This window comes from Condylura cristata, unplaced genomic scaffold (genome assembly GCF_000260355.1).
Source record: "Condylura cristata isolate star-nosed mole 26May11 unplaced genomic scaffold, ConCri1.0 scaffold00008, whole genome shotgun sequence".
Classification (NCBI taxonomy): Eukaryota; Metazoa; Chordata; class Mammalia; order Eulipotyphla; family Talpidae; genus Condylura; species Condylura cristata.
In genome coordinates, this window is record NW_004567109.1 from 21,959,716 (window position 1) to 21,979,619 (window position 19,904).

Sequence of the window (19,904 nt, forward strand, 5' to 3'; positions counted from 1 at the left end):
GTGGCGGTGGTGGCTGCAGGCGCAGGCAGGCGGCAGGTGCTAGGAGCGGAGCTGGGCGAGGTGTGTGCCCGCTGGGCTCCGGGGCCGCCGCCCCCTCGCTGCCCCCATCTTTCCCTCTCTTTGGGCTTCAGAGCGCGTCCAGCCCCCTGTCTCCGCGCCCCGGCCCATGGCGCCCCGCGGTTGAGCCGGCGCCGCCAGGGACCCCTCCCGCGGGCCTCCCCGGGGCGCGCAGATCCCGGAGCCGCCCGCCCACCCTCGGCGGAGCCTCCCTCTTTTCCTCGCCCGAGCCGGGCGGGACCATGGCTACGAAGCTGCGAGCGCATCAGGTGGACGTGGACCCGGACTTCGCGCCGCAGAGCCGGCCGCGCTCGTGTACCTGGCCCCTGCCGCAGCCCGACTTGGCCGGCGACGAGGACGGAGCGCTGGGCTCAGGGGTGGCTGAGGGCGCCGAGGACTGCGGGCCGGAGCGCCGGACGACGGCCCCGGCGATGGCCCCAGCGCCGCCGCTGGGCGCGGAGGTCGGACCGCTGCGGAAAGCGAAGAGCTCCCGGCGGAACGCGTGGGGGAACCTGTCCTACGCCGACCTCATCACCAAAGCCATCGAGAGCGCCCCGGACAAGCGGCTCACGCTCTCTCAGATCTACGACTGGATGGTCCGTTACGTGCCCTACTTCAAGGATAAAGGCGACAGCAACAGCTCGGCCGGCTGGAAGGTGGGGGCGTCCGGCTGTGGAGAGAGAGGGAATGGGGTAGCTGGCTGGGGCTCCCAGGGGCTGGTAGGTGCGTCTGGGTTCCAGGCGGGCATTCTGGAAGGAGGCCCTGGGGCACCCCTAGGGGTCACTGAGTGTGTGCCCAGGGCGTGGGGCTGGCCGGTAGACAGGCAGAGGCTTGCTGGGAGCAGCTGTGTGCATGCTCTGGATGTGGGTGGGAGGTCTGGTGGGGTGACAAGGGACTCCCTGTCTGTCACAGACTGGAGGATCATCCACTTTGAGGCATCCCCGAGGGACACCTCCACTCCAGCCTTCAGGGCACATCAGAGAAACCCGTTCCCACGCCAGGCATATTGGGGAGTCTTGCTCCACCACCACCACCCCCCCATCTCCCACCCCTGCGAGTTTGCTTTGTGTTACTCTTGTTTTACCCTCTCCACTAGGACACCCTCAAAGGGCTGAAATAATCCTGGGGTCAGTGGCTGCTTTCCTCCCAATTTTTTTCCCGTGGCCCTCCCTGGAGCTGACCCCAGGATGGGGAGTATGACCCTGGACCCAGTTTTTCCTGTGATGCCAGCAGTTCACTCTAGGGCACCAGTGAGCCTGGGGTGGGGAACTGATCAGGTGACCTGGGATCTCAGTTCTCCAGGGGCAGCTGCTGCCCCCTGGCCTGGATCAGTGTGTTGAGCTGGTGATGACCCCTGCTGGTGTGAGGGTCGGGTACTGACGGCCAGAGAGCCCTTCCAGCCTACCCCAGGCTGTCTGGCTCTCTTTCCTGTCTTTCTGAGCCCAGATGCATTGGGGGAGGGGGACAGGCAGGGGCACCCCAAGGAAGCATCGGTGACAGCTAGTGGAAAGGGGGGAGCCATCTTGGGAGAGGGACTTGACTGGATTGTGACCTCCAGACCCTCCTCTGACCATCTTGCTGGGGAGTGGGGCTAGTCTATGCCTCTGGGGAAGAAAAGGTGGGGGCTATGCCTAGGAGCACAGACTCCCTATGGGAAAGGAGTCTCTGCAAGGAAGCATGCCTTGGAGGAGGGGGTTGTGCTGGTCATGGCTGCAGGCAGGGTCAGAGGAAGGAGTAGGTGTGCCAGTGGAGGAGGGGAGGCTTGTGGACATGGACAGCTTAGATGATGCCTGGTGACTCCATTGTACAGCCACTCTGCCCTGAGCCGGGAACCTGTGGCACTCGGGCTTCATGTTGGCAGTTTCTCTGTCTCTCAGGCCACTGTGGGGTGGGGGCACAGACTCATGTCTCCTCTCCATCTTCTCTCTGGTCCCCTTGGACTCAGCCCCTACCGCTTACTCCTCCCCGATGGGTCCTGCCCTTGGACTTTGCTCCCACTCTCTCCCTCTGCTCCCCATGTACTATCCCACCTTTCCCTTTTCTGTGCATATATATTTCCTGTCCTCAAGGACAGAGAGTTCAGACACCTCTTCCAGGAAGCCTTTTTAGCAAGCTTAAAACTCCCTCTTTTTTGGCCTTCTCCCTGTCTGTCATAAGTCTTAGTCTATTGTGTCCTATCTCATTTCCCTTTCCCACCCCACGTGTAGAAGGCAGTGACAGTGTTGGAATCATCTCTGTGCCATAGCAGCCAGCACTGGCACAGAGCCTGGCACTGAGGAGCCACCAGCGCACGTTGGGTGAAGAATTGGATGGGTGGGCGCAGAGATCTGCAAATGATGAAAGTAAAGCCCATCTAAGATGTGTGCTGAGGTCATGGAAAGTACTGTGGGCCAGAGCAAGCCAGGCGGGCTTCCTGTGGGAGGTGAAGCTCCAGCTGGGCTTGATGAATTAGGGAAGGCAAGTGAAGACGGAAGGAGAGGATATGAGGCTGGAAGCTGGGAGAGAGCTGGAGCTCAACGAGCATCTCAAGGCTCTGTGCCAGCTACCTTTAGACATCTGTGCCAAGTATCACCTTTAGTGCCCTCAGCACACCTTAGATGGGCTTGACTTTCATCATTTACAGACCTTGGCACTGAGGCCCAGTGAAGGTGGGAACTGCCCAAGGTCGCACAGTCAGGAGTGGGGAAAGCTGGTGTGCCTTCTTCAAGGTCCCAGAAAGTCTCTGAAATAGTGTCCTGCTGGCACTAGGTGTGGGAGGGGGACACTGAGGGCTTGGCATGGGCAGATCTAAATCCTGGAATGCGACTGGGAATGTGCTGGGAGATGAATTCGTCCCTTCGGTTAATTTCTCCAACTGGGAGACTGAGGCCCGGAAGGGGATGGGATTCTCCTCAGCTTGTCAGTGAGCAACAGGCCCTGCCTGGGCAGGGCCCAAGCCTCCTGCCTGACCAGTGGAGGCAGTTTCCACTGCACCATGCTGCTGGGGACGCAGTGGTTCTCCCTGTGCTGGGCTCAGGGAGAAGGAGCGGGGGCATTGGGAAGGGAGCCTCAGGCTTGGGCTCGACTTAGGCCCTGGCGGAGACCACGCAGGTACTGGAAGAAGGCGTTGCAGAAGGGCCTCTGGCCATCTCATCTCCCCAGTGACTGCCTCCCTGCTACTCCACTGCTGTACAGCTCCCATGGGGATCTGTACAGCTCCCTTCCCTCCTGCCCATCCCACCACTATCATGACCCCAGTTTGCCTCCATTCCCAGTCAGTCCCTCCATGGGGCTATCTCCAACCTCAGCCAACCTCTGGTTAGCAGGGCCTGTGGCATACCCGAGTTGTCAAGCCCATTGTCCCCCCTCCCTTCCCCTCCCCCACATAAGTGTTGCATTTGAATCTCAGGGGTATACCAACCCTGTGTTCAACAAAGTAGAAGGATCAGTGGGGAAGGCTTGGGCCTGCTTTCAGAATGCATCAGGGGTCAACTAGTTCTATGCCCAGTCTGTACTTCACAGGCAGAAAGGGCTAGGGGTGGGGTAGGAGTGCTTCTGAGGTGCTGGTAGATCCCCCAGGGAGCCCAGCCTCCCCAAAAAGGTGGCGCCTGATCTGGATTGTCTACACTGAGGGAGGCTAGACTTTGGGGGGAACGTCTACCGGTGTGTGTTGACTCCATGAGTAAAGGCGAGGTAGAACCATGTGTGTTGGGTTTGGGAGACAAGTGTGCCAGGCTGGAGCCAAAGGCTTCTAGGGATGGCAGGAAGTGCAGTGGGAGGGGTCAGCAGGGCCCACGTGCTTGACCTTTGTCCTGGAGTCCCACCTGTGATGTGGAAGATAGTGTCAGGGTGTTGTGGAGAGGACTCGAGGAGGGGAGAACAGCAGCAGGTGCAGGACGCCCATCAGGCTGAAACCTGGAGACCGGGCTTGGTACTGGGCTTGGCACTTGGTACTGGTACAGCCCCACCATCGAGGCTGGTTATATCCCCTTTGGGCTGAGGTTCTCCAGGCTGGACTCGGGCTCCAATAGGCCCTCCTCCTCTGCGGTGTCAGAGAAGTCTGTATAGCTGACGTCCAATTAAAGCCTTCCATTTCCTCTCAGCTGCCTCAGCCGGCCCCACCTTCCCTAGCTGGAGACTCCTCCGGGAAGTCTTCCAGGCTGCTCTGAGTCCTGGCACTCCTTCCACTTGGTGCCCCTTGAGTTGTTCTGCCTGCTTTTGTGTTTCCTGGCTGCCAGTTCTCTTGGGAGCCCAGGCCAGGCCCGGGCGCCTCCATTCCTGTCCCCAGGCCTGGTGGGGGAGGAGCACAGTGGATGGGGACTTTCCTTCTCCCTAAGGGCCTGGAGCAGCCTGGTTATTTTGAGGAACTGAATCAGGAGGGGTGATGGCACCCCCATCTGGTCCATGCTGACTAATAGGTCCTAATGGGGTGGGGGCTCCCAGGGAAGGGCCCATCTGAGTTATCAGGAAGAGGGTCTTACTGCTATATAGCCCAGGCTGAGCAGTGGCTGTGAGTGTAGGGGGCTCCCCCTTTTTCCTCCCCCGAGCCTGCTCCAGCAGGGCTCCCTCCTCCTTTGTCCTCCGGGGATCCCCAGCCCCAAAGGCTGGTGGGGGTGCGGGAGGAGGCGGTGTGAGCCCGGGTTGGGGGGTGTCCTCACCCCCCGCACTGCACGAGCGGGGGGCTGGCAGCTGCCCGCCTCCTGGGCACGAGCTCGTGCCAGCCGCTCCTGGCACAGTTGCTGGCACGCCCGGCAGACTCCCACGGCCACCTGCTCACACCCACCCACGAGCGCTGGCGCGCTGCGGGCCCTTCCGGCTTCCCGGGCCTCCCGGCGCCCCTCCCCCACCATTCTCCGTAGCCCCCAGCACAGTCCTCTGCTCTCGGAGGACCCAGCCTGGCTCCTTGGGGGTCCATGGCCCTGGCCGCCTCCCTGCACAACTTTGGGGACCCAGGAGGCCAGACAGCCGGGAGGCCCCTGGGGTAGTTGTGCCGCGAGGGAAAGGGGAGACCAGGAGGCAGGCAGGCAGACAGACCGACAGACAGGGTGAAGGCCCCGCCTGCCACCTGGCGCCGCTCCAGCGGGACGATGGCGGGCAGCGCCGTGCCAGGCGGTAATTGCAGACAGACTAATTTAAAGAGATGAGACGGTTATTTTTAACTCGTGTTAAGGTAATGAACAGCGCGGGGGGTTTGCGAGTTCGAAAGTTCAGACCCCCCCCTCCGCAGCCCCCACTTTCTTTGGGTTGGGGCCCCTCCTTACTGCACGCCCTGAGGACTCCAGCTTCAGGACTGACTGCGAGTGGGGGGTGCCCTGACAGAGGGGGAGGGCTGAGAAGGCCTGGAAGGATTGCTCCCTGGCCAGGCTCACACCCCATCAAGCCCTGACCAAGGTCTCTCCAGTAGGTCTTAACATCCCTGCTTCTCTGGTGGGGAAGAGACTTGTCCCAGGGTCACGTACCTAGGTCCAGACAGGCCTGGGAATTGAACCCCCTTGCTTTTCTTGTGCCTTTGGCAACGGAGGACAAAGCTAGTGTTTGGCTTGTGGAAGAGTCCGGGCTTCTTCGTTGCCCCCCATCTTTTGTCTTTCAGTGGCAGCTGGTGGGGTCCTGGCAGCCTCTTTATCTTGTGAGGGGTGAAAGGGGGGTCAGGGACTTGGTGTGTGCAGAGGAGCCTCTGGGATGTGGTACACCAGCTATAGTGAGGGCAGCCTCCTTCTCACCTGGGCTCCCTTCCCTTGAGGCTGACTCACCAGACCCCCCCCCTGTTGTGTCCTGTGGGTCAGCCTCCCAACCTGAGGGAAGGTACCTGGGAAGCAGGAAGTGCCCGCTCCTCCCACTTCCTAATCTAGGAAGGGTAGAGCGCCTTGGCACCCAGGAACTTTCCACCCCTCCCCAGCTCATCCCTTCTTACACATGGCCATGACTGGTAGTTGGGGCTCCTGGACTGCCCATCTATGCCGGACAGGTCTTCAGGGGGTTGGAGCTGACTTCCTCTGCCTGGCCATGCCCGTCTCCCTGCAACACCCTTCAGGGTCCCCTAGAGCAGTCAGTTGGAGCTATGTAGTTGGGAATAGGTGGACAGAGCACCTGTAGGGGAACCTGACCCGCCATCTGTTCCCTGGGACAAAGTTCCCTTCCTTTGGGCCCTCAGTATTCTCATCTGTGTTCAACAGGCCCTAATTCAGTCTCTGATCTTTGGGGGCAGTGGCTGGCAAACCCTCTGGTTCTAGTAACCACGCACGGAGGGATAGTTGCAACCAAGGGCATGTTGTCCTGATAGGACTTCGCACGGGTGGAAGCACGTGAGCATAGGCGTGGGTGGACTTGAACTTGGGACTCTTGCTCAGCGATGTCTCCCCTGCCTTTGGCATTACCCAGGTGGCAAACATACCCTGGCACAATGAAGGGAGTACTCTTGGCAGTCCCAGCTGGCCCCAGAGCTGGCAGATGGGGGGGTGCAGGGTGTTGGGTGGGCATTAGCTGAGGCTCTGGGGCCCCAGTAGGGCGCTCAGGGGGACAGCTGGATCTGGAGTACCCCCCTTCCTCCTGGCACCCTGGTTACCATGGAAACAAACTCCTGTTTGGGAGGGTTTGGCTGTTTGCTGCCTCTCCCCACCCCCCAACCCATATGTGGAGGTGGGAGGGGGGCCAGGTGGCGTGTGGGGGAGGGGCCTCCCACACCCTCCCCCCAGGGCCTCCCTCTTTGCAGAGAAACCTTTCTGGTCTCTAAGTGCCTGAGGGGTGGAGGGGGGCTACTCTTGTGAGAAGGGGAACAGAATTAAGAGAATTAATGACTGGTGCTAGGCAGTCAGTTGGGCACTTGACAAACTCCCGTTTCATCCTCCCTGGGTCCACATTCATAGCCCCATTTTGCCATTGAGGAAATGGAAGCCCAGAAAGATGAAGTCACTTGGCTAAGGCAGTGCAGCTGGGACTTGGCCGAGCCTAGATTGAGATGCAGACCTGTCTGTTCCCACCGTGTTTCACCATCTCCCATCGCCAGTACAGCCTCAGCCCTGCACACCAGCCAGCTCTCCCACCCCAACGCTCACTCAAACTCTAGAATGCTCTGGGGCACCTCAGGCCAGGGATCCAGCCATGGCCAAACTGTTCTGTGGACCCCTGAGCCCTGCTGACCTTGTCCAGGCCCTGCCTTCCCTCCACTCCCCGGCTGCCTCTCATCTCACAGGCCGCCCTCTTTGCCACCTTTACACCTGCTGGTGGAGTTCTCAACCCACACCCACTGCCGCTGTCACATGCTCACCAAGGCAGCGATCGACTCTCATTGACTGATCCCTTGGGACACCCCGCAGAAACTGGGTGGGGTGCTTGGGTGGTTGGAACAAAGACCCACTGGAACCCAGGTGATTCTGGAACCCAGTGCATCTCCCTGAGAATTTCTGCCTTAAATTCTTCATCGTTGGTAAGCCAGGCTGATAACCAGTGTCACCTGGACACTTCTAGCTAATGGAAGTTCCCATCCCCGTCGCAGACCCTCTAGGGCAGACTGAGTTGGTGGGCTTTGGGATCTGCAGTGGAGCAGGTATGTCTGTCTGGTGAATGGTGAGAATCTCAGCTGTTGCTTCCGATGGCTTCGCCCCGGGCTTCTGCTTGGGCCTCCCCTGTGCGCCCGGTGTGTTCCAGCCCCTCCAAGGAGGATGCCCACTTGAACCCACTCCGCCTTATTCTTTTTGGGTCCTCTAGAGGACGGAACCCCCCACCCTCATCTCTTAGAATGTGGTATGGGGATGTGGAGGCCGAGAATGGAGTCAGCAGCCGGGGTGGAAGCTCTCTGAGCTCTGGCCATAGGAGGGACAGGAAATGTTGGTGTGAATAATCAGCAGGCTGAGCTGGAACTGGAACTCGGACAGAGGGGGGCAGAGTGCTGCAGCCCCTGTCTCTGGCAGCTCCCCATCTGATGGAGGAGACAAGAGTGGCTACCTGTTTAGTGCTCTTCCCGAGAGTCCAGTCTTGGGCCTTTAGTTTGACACTCAAGGCCTTGGCCTTCTGGCCCCTGTCAACCTCCTTGGCCATGTCCCTCACCCCCCCAACCCCCCGCTTTAGTCATATGGACTGTTCTGGCTCAGGCTTCAGCAGCCATGTGCCATTACATTCATGCTTTCATTTGGTTCTTACAGCAACTATCCCCATTCTACAGATGACGAAGCTAAGACTGAGAACATGGTGGTTGGCACAGTATGCTAGAAACAAAATCTCCTAGGTGGAATCCTCCTGAGCCCAGTGCTCTGGCCAGGCCTTTCCAAGATGACCTCCCAGGCCCTTGTCCCTTCCCCCATCATTGTTTCTTGCTGTCCCTCTGAATTGGGCTCTGCAGCTCTGGCCTAGGTGGTTTCTGGATCTCTGGAGTTCTTTCTCAGACAGCGCCCTCCCTCAGAGCAGTGCTAGCTAGCCCAGTCTAATGGGTGCCTCCCTTCTGTCGCAGACCCCACAACTTCCTGCAGCTTCCTTGTTCATTTCCCCCAGTCTCACCCCTGCAGCTCCCAGAGTATAGTGCTCCTGCCGAGGAAGCAGAGGGGAGATGGGAACTCCTGATTTTGATTTCAAGATAAAAACTCTACAAGGTCAAGATGGAGAGCCAGAGCTATGGGTATGTGGAGGTGGAGCTGGAGAACCAGACAAAGAAGGGTAACCCCGCCTAGACCAGACTCTTTAGAAGCCTCACAGGGTCTGGTTGTGTTGCTGAAACCCAGCAGGACTGAGGCCGAAGTTGCAAGCAGGGGCCTGTGATGAGTGGCCTGGAATACCATGGAACTGGCACCCCAAGCCGTGGGGATGGGGCCCGGGCATGCGTGGAGGGTGGGCACACTGGCTCACGTGGGCCTACTACTGGGTCCGGGGGGACGTTCAGCCTGACAGGGTGGAGGCCCGGAGAGTCCAAAAGGCAGGCCTGAGGTGAGGTACTTTTCAGTGCCTTGAGAATTGGAGGTGAGCAGGGCCATCCATTGTATTTCTGCCACTCACCAACCACCTGGGGAAACTGAGCCTCGGTTTCTTTCTTTACAAAATGGGGTAGTAGTAGGACTAATGCTATGAGACTTATAGGAAAGATATGTATAAAGTCCCCAAGAAACTTTAGCAATCATCATTACTGTAACTCATTGCTCTGGAAAGGAAAGGAATCACTTCAAGTTCTTGTTAGACAGGGTTCCCTGGGCCCTGATCCTAAGAGGCACTGTGTGTGTGTGTGTGTGTTTGTATTTGTGTGTGTGTGTGTGTGTGTGTGTGTGTAGTGCGAGGCCCTTTTTCTAATGCTCTTTTTCTTTCCTGAGGTTTCAGAGATTCAGGATATTCCAAAACTTCATCTAGCCCCTAGGTTGACCCTCTGCTTTCCCTCCAGAGTCTTTCCCATGGCCTTGGGAGGCAAGCAGGTGGGTTTTGGGCTCCCTAGTTTTATTGATGAAAGAACTGATTTCCTCAAAAGTCACCCTTGAACCAGGGCTAGACACCTGCCCTGGGGTACCAGCTCCTCTTTGCCCATGGCAGGCTGTGTGACCTTGGGCATGGCCCTTCCCTCTCTGACTCTGAGTCCTGTCTAGAGACCCTGGTTCTTCCCCCCCCCCCAGCACTGTGGGAAGATGTGGGGCCTCCTCCACCCTGCTATCCCCTCCCCCTGTCCTCAGCTGGCCTAGCCTCCCCTCAGTAACCTGAGCTGGGGCTGTGGGGGAAGGGGCTTGCCCTGGGCCTGAGGCACCTGCCAGCTGAGCAGATGTGAGGGGATGGAGGCCCCCAAGGGGATCTCAGCTCCAGCTCCTAGAGGCCAGGGCCAGGGCAGGCAGTGTGCCACACACCCAGCCCTGGCCTCTGTCCTCAGCCTCCAGAGCTCTCAGAGCACTGATTCACTTTTCAGCATATTCAGTGCCCTGCCTTGTCCTGCAAGAGCCCCCCAGTCTCCAGGAGAGGACAGATGGCAGATGCAGACGGGTGCCCCAGTTTGGGTGGGCTGCCCTGGGCCCTGGAGCCACTTGGCATGGGGACAGAGAGCCAAGGGTGGCCCCCAGGGTGAGGCCAGTGTCTGTGCGGGTGGCCATGCCCCTGGGAGAGCAGATGGTTTTCTTGGCACGATGCCCAATCTTCCTCTTTCCCCTGAGGAGCCAGCCTGCAGGGCTGGGGCACAGCTGCTGGGCCCTCTCCAGAGCCTGCCCAGGGCAGAGCTGGGTGAGGTCACTGCAGCTGCTCCCAGGGCCTAGGGCAGGGGTGTGGGGAGGTGCTGTGGAGACAGGATGGGGGCTCAGACTGAGGAGCAACCCAAAGAGGCCTGAAGGCTTTGTATTTATGGATCCCATTTAATCATGGATACGTGATAAAGCATTTGTGGAAGGGTTGCTGAGTCAGTGCGGACCACCCTCCCCAACCTTTTGCCTGCACTTTGGAGCTCCTTCCACAGACATCTCAGGTTAGGAGGAAAGTGAGCCCCCTTGGAAGGGTGGGGGATGGATCCCTGCACCATCTCTTATACCATAAGACCTTGAACAAGTCAGTGTTCTCTTGGAGCCTCAGCTTCTGATCTGTAAAATGGGAAGAATAAGCCACTTCAGAGAGTTGTTGCAAAGTCCCCATCAGACTTTAATTCTCAGTGCCAACATAGTGCATGGCACATAGTCAATGCCCAGCAAATGGTAGTTCCTTGCCCTCCCCACTCTCCTGAATTCTGAGCCAGGGAGGCCCGAGCATAAGTAGAGAAGTAACAGAGGCGGCAGAACTGGAGGGGAACTCAGAGTCAGGAGGCAAGGTTTGGCTCTCTGGCCTGAGGTTTTGCTTAGAACTGCAGAGAATTGCCAGGCCCGAGTGGCTTGTGGCTGCTGAGCGCACCTTCCTACGTGCTGGCCTATGTGAGCCAAGGGTGGCCCTGCAGGGTTCAGACGGGGAGACAGATGTGCAGTTGGAATCTAGTTTGGGGGTCGCTGTCTGTAGTAGCACAGAAGTGGGGTGACTATCTTTGGGGTTTGTAGAAGGGGCCTAGGATGGTGCCCTAGCATTGGCCTTGATAGAACAGCATGAACTGCTGTAGCAGAAAGAGAGAGTCAAAGGGAACAGAGTGTGTAAAGCTACAAAAGTGGAAACCCAGGTGGCTGGAGCCCCAGACAGGCTTATGGAATGGAGGTGATGTGGCTGGGGAGCATCAGTGGGTTCTTAGTACAGTCTGGTGTTGAGCACCAGCAGCCCATGGGTGATGAGGAGTCTTAGGCTTTTGAGTAGGGGTGAGCTGAACTTCCACGGCTGTCTCTGGGTGGGGGGGTGTGAACGCCTCTCCTTTGACCTCGTGCCTAGGACTTCTGGTTGCTCCTGGTCCATGAGGACCCCTTTCTGTTCCATTGTGATGCCACGCCCACTTGGCTGTCAACACTTGTGGCCCTGATGGCCTCACCTGCCCTCCTACCCCTCCTTCTCCTTCTCCACTGAAGACCTTAGTACCAAGGTTTGCACATGACCTCAGGTCTCTGCGGTCATCTAAGTCTCCCTTTCTGCCAGGAATCCTGCCTGGATGGAGCAACCCAGCTTTGCCCCCGGCAGCAGGGCACCCTTGGAGAGCCTGTGGTCTCTCTGACACAGATGTGTGTCCCTGGGTCAGGCTGGGCTCCCAGAGTGGGCTGAAGGGAGAGGAAGGAGGGGAGAACTGGGGCTGCTCCTGGGATTCTGAAATAGGGTAGGGGGGATGAGATTCTCGACATGTGGGATCTTTCCAGGCCCCATCCCTCTCCATGGATGTCAGGGCTGTCTGTTTCCCTCTTTGACAAGCGAGGCCGAATGTCACATGGATGAGGTTGGGATTCCAGCACCTGCCCTCGACATTTCTTCACTGGGGAAGGGAAGGAAAGGAGGGAGAGAGGAAATAGGATTTGTGGAGGGGATCAGAGAGCACGCACACATTCCCAAAGGTGGTCTCTGCTTAGGGAGACAGAAGGGTCACCAGCAGCAGACAGGCAGGGTCAGCTTCCCAAGGGACAGAGGTGGAACCTGGTAGGCCTCCACACTCGGCCTTGGGCTGGGAGGGGTGGACCCAGGACTGAACTGGAAGGGCCTTGAGTCCTGTAGGTGCCAGGGAGGCCAGGATGTAGCACAGGCTCTACCCTGGGTGGGGGTGGGAGGTGTGAAAACCAGCGGCTTGCTCTTGATAACCAAGGCAGTGCTGGCCATTGGGGTGGGCAACAAAACTGCAGCCCCTGCCACTTTCTAAGTGGTGGTAGAAGAACCCAGGCTTGGGGATTCAGCAGCCTCAGGACCCAGACCTGTCTCTAGCGCTTTCAGGTTCGTGGCCTGAGGAGTCATTTAACCCATTTGAGCCTCGGTTTACCCACTTTGTCAAATAGCCGTTTCTACTTGTTGGATGGCTATTAGGAGCCAAATAAGAAAAAAAATGCATCTAAAGAACCTGTCCAGAAAGTAGGTTCTTCTCCTGCTTTAGTATTTGAAGCCCACGCCAGTGGTATGCTAGAACTGGCTTGTGAGAGCCAATCGGGTACTGCACTCAGTGACATCATGCTGGCAGCTTAAAATTGGCTATGATGGGTGTATCCATGCCACAGAAATCAGCAAAAGCTTCAAAGACTATCAGGTGGGATGTTTTCCCCTCCTAGAGAGCTAGAGGGAATTCATCTTGTGGGTCTTCTAGCTCTAAAAGGGGACAAAATAAAAAGTAGGGCAATGGTGTAGCACTGGCTGGGCCAAGCAACCCAGGACACTAAATCTAGGGCTCTTTGGGTCTGGGGAGACTGGGCATGGTCACAGTGCCAGACAGCCCTCTATAGGCAGAGTACAGCAAATGGTAGGACTCTATTTTCCTCCACACTTCTCCTTCCATCCTCCCCGTCTCCCCAAGAGATCTGGCAGGCTCTGGCTAGAGAAGTAAGATTGGATGAGGTTGAGCTATCAGAGAATGAAGCTGTGCTGGGAGGAGAAATGAGGTTGTACTGGAAGATAAATGAGGTTGTACTGTCAGGGAATGAGGTGGTACTTGGAGGCAAGGTGAGGCTGCATTATTAGATAAATGGGGTTTCACTGTCAGGGATGAAGTGTACTTGTAGGAGAGATGACGTCCTGCTGGATCAGCCAGGATGCACCGTCAGAGAACACAGCCACACCACAGGAGGACGGAGAGCCTCCGACTTGGAGGATAAATGAGGGTGTCCTGCTGGATAAATGAGGGGGCCCGTCAGGTGAATGGAGTGCTGTTAGCAAATGAGGTTGTACTTGCTGGATAAATGGGACTGGTGTGCTGGATAAATGGGGTTGTGCTGTCAGATGAATGTATTACTGCTCGTGGGCGAAGGGTGTCCTGGGAATAGATGAGGGTGTCCTGCTGGATGGATGAGCTGCCGCCACCAAATGGATCAGATCCTGTCCACGAGGGAGGCACCGTCAGCAAGGACGAGGTTATTCCACTCCTCCTGGGGCTTCTGGCATATTCTGTGGCTTAGGTGGTATAGGCTGTGAGACACCTTGGTCCCAGCAAGCCCTGTGTTCCCGTCTGTTTGGGGAGCCAGAGGGAGCATGTTGAGATGGGCAGCTGCATTCTTCACCCAGCAATGCCTTCTTCCCCTCGCACAGTAGCTGACTTTCCTGTGTTTCCCTCTGGATCATGCTGTGTCCGACTTTCTCCATCCTGTCCTTGTCTCGCATGGTGTCCTATGTTCCCATCACTCAGCTTGGTTTGGAGAAGCCACTGTCTTGTGCCAGCCACTCTTTCCAGTCTCATCTCATTCTCCATGCAACATAATACTACTCCACCTTTATTTTTTTCCTCTCTCCATCACACATTCATTCAACAAACATTTACTAAATGCCAACCATATGGACTACTGTAAAAATGGCCACAAATCTCTCCTGAAACTTATAGTCTAACCTGAGGGACACCAGACTATAAATAATAAACAAAATATCAATCAGTTATATATTAACTGAGATCATTGCTTTGAATAATTTAGAGCAGGGTAAGGGGGCCAAGAAATGGCAAGAGGAATGCTTTTTAAGAGTGGTCAAGATGAACCTCATTGCAAAAGGTGACTTCGGAACAAAGACTTACAGAAGATGAGAGGTGGATGTTGTTCCCCTGAGACAGAGGCCCCAAGGGGGGACTGTTCCTGGCAGGTTGGAAGAACCGGGGGGCAGGCATCAATAGTGTTGGGGAAAGTCTGAGCAGGCACCGGGGATCTCGTTGGCTATGGCAAAGCTTCTACTCTTTATTTTGAGGGACATGGGGGCATCGAGGGTGGGGCAGGATGTGATCCTAAGTGTTTAAAGGGTCACTCTGGCTGCTGTGTGGGGTATGGGGGGTAGAAGCTGGGAGCCATTTGAGGAATGGAGGTTCAAGGGGTCTCGCCTCAGGTTGTATGACCTGTGAATGCTGGAGCCAAAATTGGAATCCAGCTGGAACACCAGAGCTCATGCACTTTGCCCTGTGCCAGGCTCCTCTCTCTGCAGGGTGATGCCACATGGGGCTGGCCTCCCTGAGCCAGGTTCTGAGGCAGAATGGGATGGGCTGGGTTGTCATCCATTGTCCTTTCTCCGTGGTCCCTGGTGGTCTCCAGAAGGCCCCAAGCCAGGGAGTCTTCTCTTGCCTGGAAACCTGCACCAGGCTCACAGGGAGGTTTGGGAGGTGTGACGCCCCAGAAGCCAGGCCCAGCTCTGGGCACCAGGGGAGCCCGGGCATGCTGGGGCCTTGGCTGTGGTGGCGGGTTGCTAGGCGACTCGGAGAGGGAGCCCTGGTTACTGCTGCCTGGCAGAGGCGTCTCCTCCTCTGCCTCCCTCACCTCCTCCGTGGCCTCTGGCCTCCCAGGAGGCCTTGTGGGCGAGTTGTGATCCGTGCTTGCCACTGGATCTTGGCGAGGAGCTCTGATTGGTACCAGGTGGCTGGGCTCTGCGGAGGCAGTTTGGGCTACAGGGCCTGGGCATCCCTCATGGGGCACAGCCCTGGTGTACACCTGGTTCAGAGCCCAGCTTAGCAGTGAGAACCTTGATCCTTGCTCATCCTGGGCCATCTCCCTGAGTGATCCTGGAAAGGCACAGCACCCCTATAGGCCTCAACTACCCCATCTATCTGGCCTGCTCAGTCCCTTCCCCAGAGTCTTGTTTTCTATGAATGTGCAAGGGTGGGCAGGGATGTTAAGTTGGCAGAGCCTAGGTACCCCCCCATCCCCTATACTGCCCGATGATTTGAGTATGTAAGACTCAGGTTTTGCATTAGGTTCCATTTATGAAAAGAGTTCCACTGCTTTAAAAAAAAAATTAAAAACCTCTTGACTGGATGATACCAAGAACTTTGTGTCAAACTGAAAGGTACCCCAAGTATAGTAGATCTGTCTCATCCATTTAGAGGTAGGGGTACCGAGGCCCAGAGAGGAGGAGGAAATTGCCCCAGGTCAGGTTTGGCAGAGTGGAAAGAGTACCAAGCTGTGGGGCAGGAAGCCTGGGCTTGAGTCCGCACTCTGCTATTAGCTCCTGAGTGACCTTGGGCAAGTACTTCTCTTTTTTTTTTAATGCATACAAGAACTGGGGTACAGGCCAGAGGCACAGGAGTGAGAGGACTCACTAGAGTCAGAGTGGGGAGCAGAACAGGCAGATCGACTGAAATACAGTGCTGAGGGGAGCAGTGGGTGAGACAGGAAAGGTCTGCTGCACCACATAGGTCACTTCCCTGGCTGGGGATCGAACTCTTCCTGCAGTGGCTGTCCAGTGCTTCGTAGTACTGCGCTTTAAAACCCTTGCACCACCAGAAAGGGCCTGGGCAAGTCCTTTTCCCTGGATTGGACCTGCAGTGGTTTCAGGTTGGGGCTCAAGCTCTCAGGAATACATACTGGGCCAGGAAACAGTGGGGAGGCTGCAAGCTTTCAGTGATTTGGAGCAAATATTTTTTTTTTAAGATTTATTTATTTATGCATACAAAACTGGGGTACAAGCCAGAGGTTGGGGGGTGAAAGGATTCACCAGAGACAGAGTGGGGAGCAGATCAAGGAAGCACACTGCTGAGGGGAGCAGCGCGCGGGTCAGGAGAGGTCTGCTGTGCCATGTGGTCACCTCCGGGGCAGGCGGGGATCAAACTCATGCTGAAGTGGCTTTAGCTTCTTAGTGCTGTGCTTTAACCCGCTGCACCACCAGGGAGGGCCCAGAGCAAGTGTTTTTTAGGGGACCTTGAGGTATTTTTATATCCAGAAAATGTCGATGTGTTATGAAGTACAATGTAAAATAACCTTAAATTCTATAAAAGAGAAGACTTACAGGAAAATCTGACCTTGCAACATGACCCCCATCACCCCAGGCTGCCCACTTCTGGGGTACTTTACATGAAAAGTGTGAGAAGCCCTGGAGTACTGGCTTCCTAAGATTCTGTGGAAGTTCTCTGGCTTGTTTCTCTCCCATGGTGGAGTGCGATGTCCTTTAGTCTTGGAGACTAACCTGAAACCAGTACCCGACTCTGCCATTTAAGCTGTGTGACACTGGCCACTTATATAACCTCTCTGAGCCTCACTCTCCTCATCCTGGGATAGGAATCACAATCCCTGACTTGTATGGAGTCTGACAGAATGATTAGTGAGATAAAGTACTTACAACAACCCAAACTTGAATAGGCAGGTACTGAGTAAGTGCTGGTGCTTGGCAATGCCTTCCTCCTCCCCACACCTCCCTGCTGGCACACAGTGACATTGATAGGGAAGTGTGGCCTGACTGACCTCCAGCTGGAGAAATAGGAGGGGGAGAATCTGGTAAGCCAGATACTCCCAGAGGGGAGGCGAACATAGGCCTCCCAGGCCCCTGATCACAGGTGTGGGGGAGGGGCTGGGGAGCCAGGTGCAGGGGCGGGAGCAAGGAGGGGTATCTACTTGAGGGAGCACCACTCCCTGGAGGTCCAGCTCCCCTCCCTCTGGGCCCCAGGAGAAGCCAGGCAGGGCAAGGCTGGGAGGGGCCTTGCAGCCCCAGCTGTCTGCTCACAAGACAAGAAAGCGCCAGCTATAGGGAGCCTTAGAGAATCAGGCTGGTACCCTGAAGCTGGAGGTAAGAAGTGGAGGGTATTGCAGGAAGGATGTTTCTGCCTGGAGGTTGGTGGGAAGGAGGCAGGAAGGAGAGCCCTCCGGGCTCCGGGTGACAGGCTAGGCAATCAGTGAGTTCAGAGCAGGTCCGTGTGTTGGGCAGGATACCAGGGATACCTGGTGTGGCTGCCCATGGGACTGTGGGCAATTTCCATCATGCCTCTGGGTCTCTGTTCCCTGGTCCATGAGGTGGGGTAATGCCAGCTGCCCAGAGTTGCTGGTGCCCAACATAGTTATACTCAGGGCTAGATAGAAAGGGTGTAGAGACAGCAGATCTGTGGGGTGATCTAAGAGGTGAGGTCTTCTGCAAGTGTACTGGTTGCATTCACTAAACACATACCCCACACATTATTTCAGGTAGTAGGCTGAGGTGCTTCCTGAATGGCACTCACTGCTTTTAGTGTATCGAGGCCCTAAAGCTCACAGAGGTTGGTCAGTTCCTCATCTCATAGCTAGGTGACTGAAAAGGGCCAGGCATCCTGCCCAGTTCCAGGCCCATGCTGTGTCCACAGCAGTGTCTGAGGCAGAAGGTCAAGGCCACCATTTGGGAGGTTCCAGAGGTGGGTGTGGCTGCCCCAGCAGAGGTTCGGCTCCTTCAGACTCCTGTAGGGAGCCAGGTCATTCCAGCTGTGACTGTCCTGCCTTCCTGTATCTCAGGACAGGCCTGGCAAAAGCAGGCTGTGACATGGGGAGTAGCAGAGACCTGCACAGCAGACATTTAGAAAAGGACATGTGCATGGGTGACAAAGGCAAAGTTTAGGGTGTACCCAGGAGCAGCAGAAAGGGCTAATGTAGCCCAGGACAAGCCATTTCACCTGAGTCTTGACTATACATGGAATTTATGCTACCCGCTTTGTGGGGATTTCATGAATATTCCATCAAGAAGGGGCTTTGCTAGCAGAGGTATTCTGCTTCAGATGGGCCCAATGAGGAGGGGGGACTGCACCCCAAAGGAAAGCCTAGGGAGCTGGACTGGCCTGAAGGTGGGCACTGAACAGAGATGGGATCTGGGGTCTCCGTAACCAATGGATGTGCTTTGAGGGGCTTGCTAGAATCCTAGGCCTCTGTGGGGTTCACAGGAGCTCAAAGAGTTGGGGTAAATCTCTGAAAAATCTCAGGCCTGTGCTCATCTTGAGGACCCTCAGTCTATTCAGCTTTTCCTGGCCAGGCCCTCCCAGCAAAGGGTTAACAGTCTTCTCTACCTGCAGTTGCATTTTAAAGACACGAAATTAAAGCAGGTAATTTATTCTCCCCACACACGAAAGAGCAATTAGTTCTAAACAGGGCTTAATCAGTCACCGCGAGATTGATTTCTGGAGCCCTGGGTTTTCGGGCTCCTGGCACCATGCCAGGCTGGGGAGGGAGGGGGCAGACAAATGAGCCGCGTTGGCATGAACCCTTACATAATCTGCTGGGGGGCCCAGACAGCCTGGCTAACTCCAGGTGGGGCTTGGCTGAGTTGGGGGGTGGGGGTGGATCTTGCTCCCTCCTGCAGCCACCTTAAGAGTAGCTCGCAGGGTACATCCTAGGCCTCCAGAGAACAGCTAGGCCAAAGCTCCAGCCCCACCCACTGGGCAGCATCAGCTGGGGGCTTGGCAGAGGGAAAAGGTGGTGTGGTTCTGGGGTCAGGGTGGGTGCTCTGGGTTTATCCAACCTGGTACTTAACACCTGTTTCCCGCTACCCTGTTTCCCCCATTCACCCTCTGACCTTCCCTCTTTCCTGTGCTGCCTCTTCTTCCTCTTATCCCTCACTTTTCTCTGTTTTCTCTCTTTCCCCCACGGCCTCCTGTCCTCCCACTCCCCCACCTGTGTCCTTGTCTCTGGCCACAGAACTCCATCCGGCACAACCTGTCGCTGCACACCCGTTTCATCCGCGTGCAGAATGAGGGCACAGGAAAGAGCTCCTGGTGGATGCTGAACCCTGAGGGTGGAAAGACCGGCAAGACCCCGCGGCGCAGGGCCGTGTCCATGGACAATGGTGCCAAGTTCCTGCGCATCAAGGGCAAAGCCAGCAAGAAAAAACAGCTGCAGGCACCTGAGCGAAGCCCCGACCACAGCCCCCCCGGGGCAGCCGCGCCCGGGCCCCTGCCTGCTGCAGCCAAGTGGGCCACCAGCCCGGCCTCGCATGCTAGCGACGACTACGAGGCGTGGGCTGACTTCCGCGGTGGCGGGAGACCCCTGCTCGCAGAGGCAGCTGAATTGGAGGACGACGAGGCCCTGGAGGCCCTGGCGCCATCCTCTCCGCTCATGTACCCGAGCCCTGCGAGTGCTCTGTCCCCGGTGCTAGGCGCGCGCTGCCCCGGGGAGCTGCCCCGCCTGGCCGAGCTAGGCGGCCCGCTGGGCCTGCACGGCGGTAGCGCGGGGCTGCCGGACGCCCTGCTGGACGGCGCGCAGGACACTTATGGGCCGCGGGCTCGCGCCGGGACTCCCGCCTACTTCGGAGGCTGCAAGGGCGGCGCCTATGGCGGGGGCGGAGGCTTCGGGCCGCCTGCGCTGGGCACGCTGCGCCGCCTGCCCATGCAGACCATCCAGGAGAACAAGCAGGCTAGCTTCGCGCCGGCCGCTGCGCCCTTCCGACCCGGGGCTCTGCCCGCGCTGCTGCCGCCAGCCCTGCCCGCAGGGGAGCACTGCGAGGTGGACGCCCGCGCCGGCCGCTGCGCCCTGGGCGTGTGCAGGAACGGGGGCACCTGCGTGAACCTGCTCGTCGGCGGCTTCCACTGCCTGTGCCCGCCGGGCGCCTTCGAGAGCCCGTTCTGCGCCGTGGCCACGCGCAGCTTCCCGCCCCGCTCCTTCGCCACCTTCCGGGGCCTGCGCCAGCGCTTCCAC

At 57.3% G+C, this 19,904-nt stretch overlaps 1 protein-coding gene across 1 annotated transcript in view; it reads left to right on the forward strand.

Moving 5' to 3' along the window:
* The first annotated feature begins 19 nt into the window (after positions 1-19).
* The window catches only part of FOXO6 (forkhead box O6), a 21,752-nt gene continuing 1,867 nt past the window's right edge, over positions 20-19,904 (forward strand). The window contains exons 1-2 of the mRNA XM_012722031.1: positions 20-713; positions 18,909-19,490. Of these exons, the coding sequence (XP_012577485.1) occupies positions 300-713; positions 18,909-19,490 (996 nt within the window). The 5' untranslated portion in view covers positions 20-299. The remainder of the gene's footprint in view (positions 714-18,908; positions 19,491-19,904) is intronic.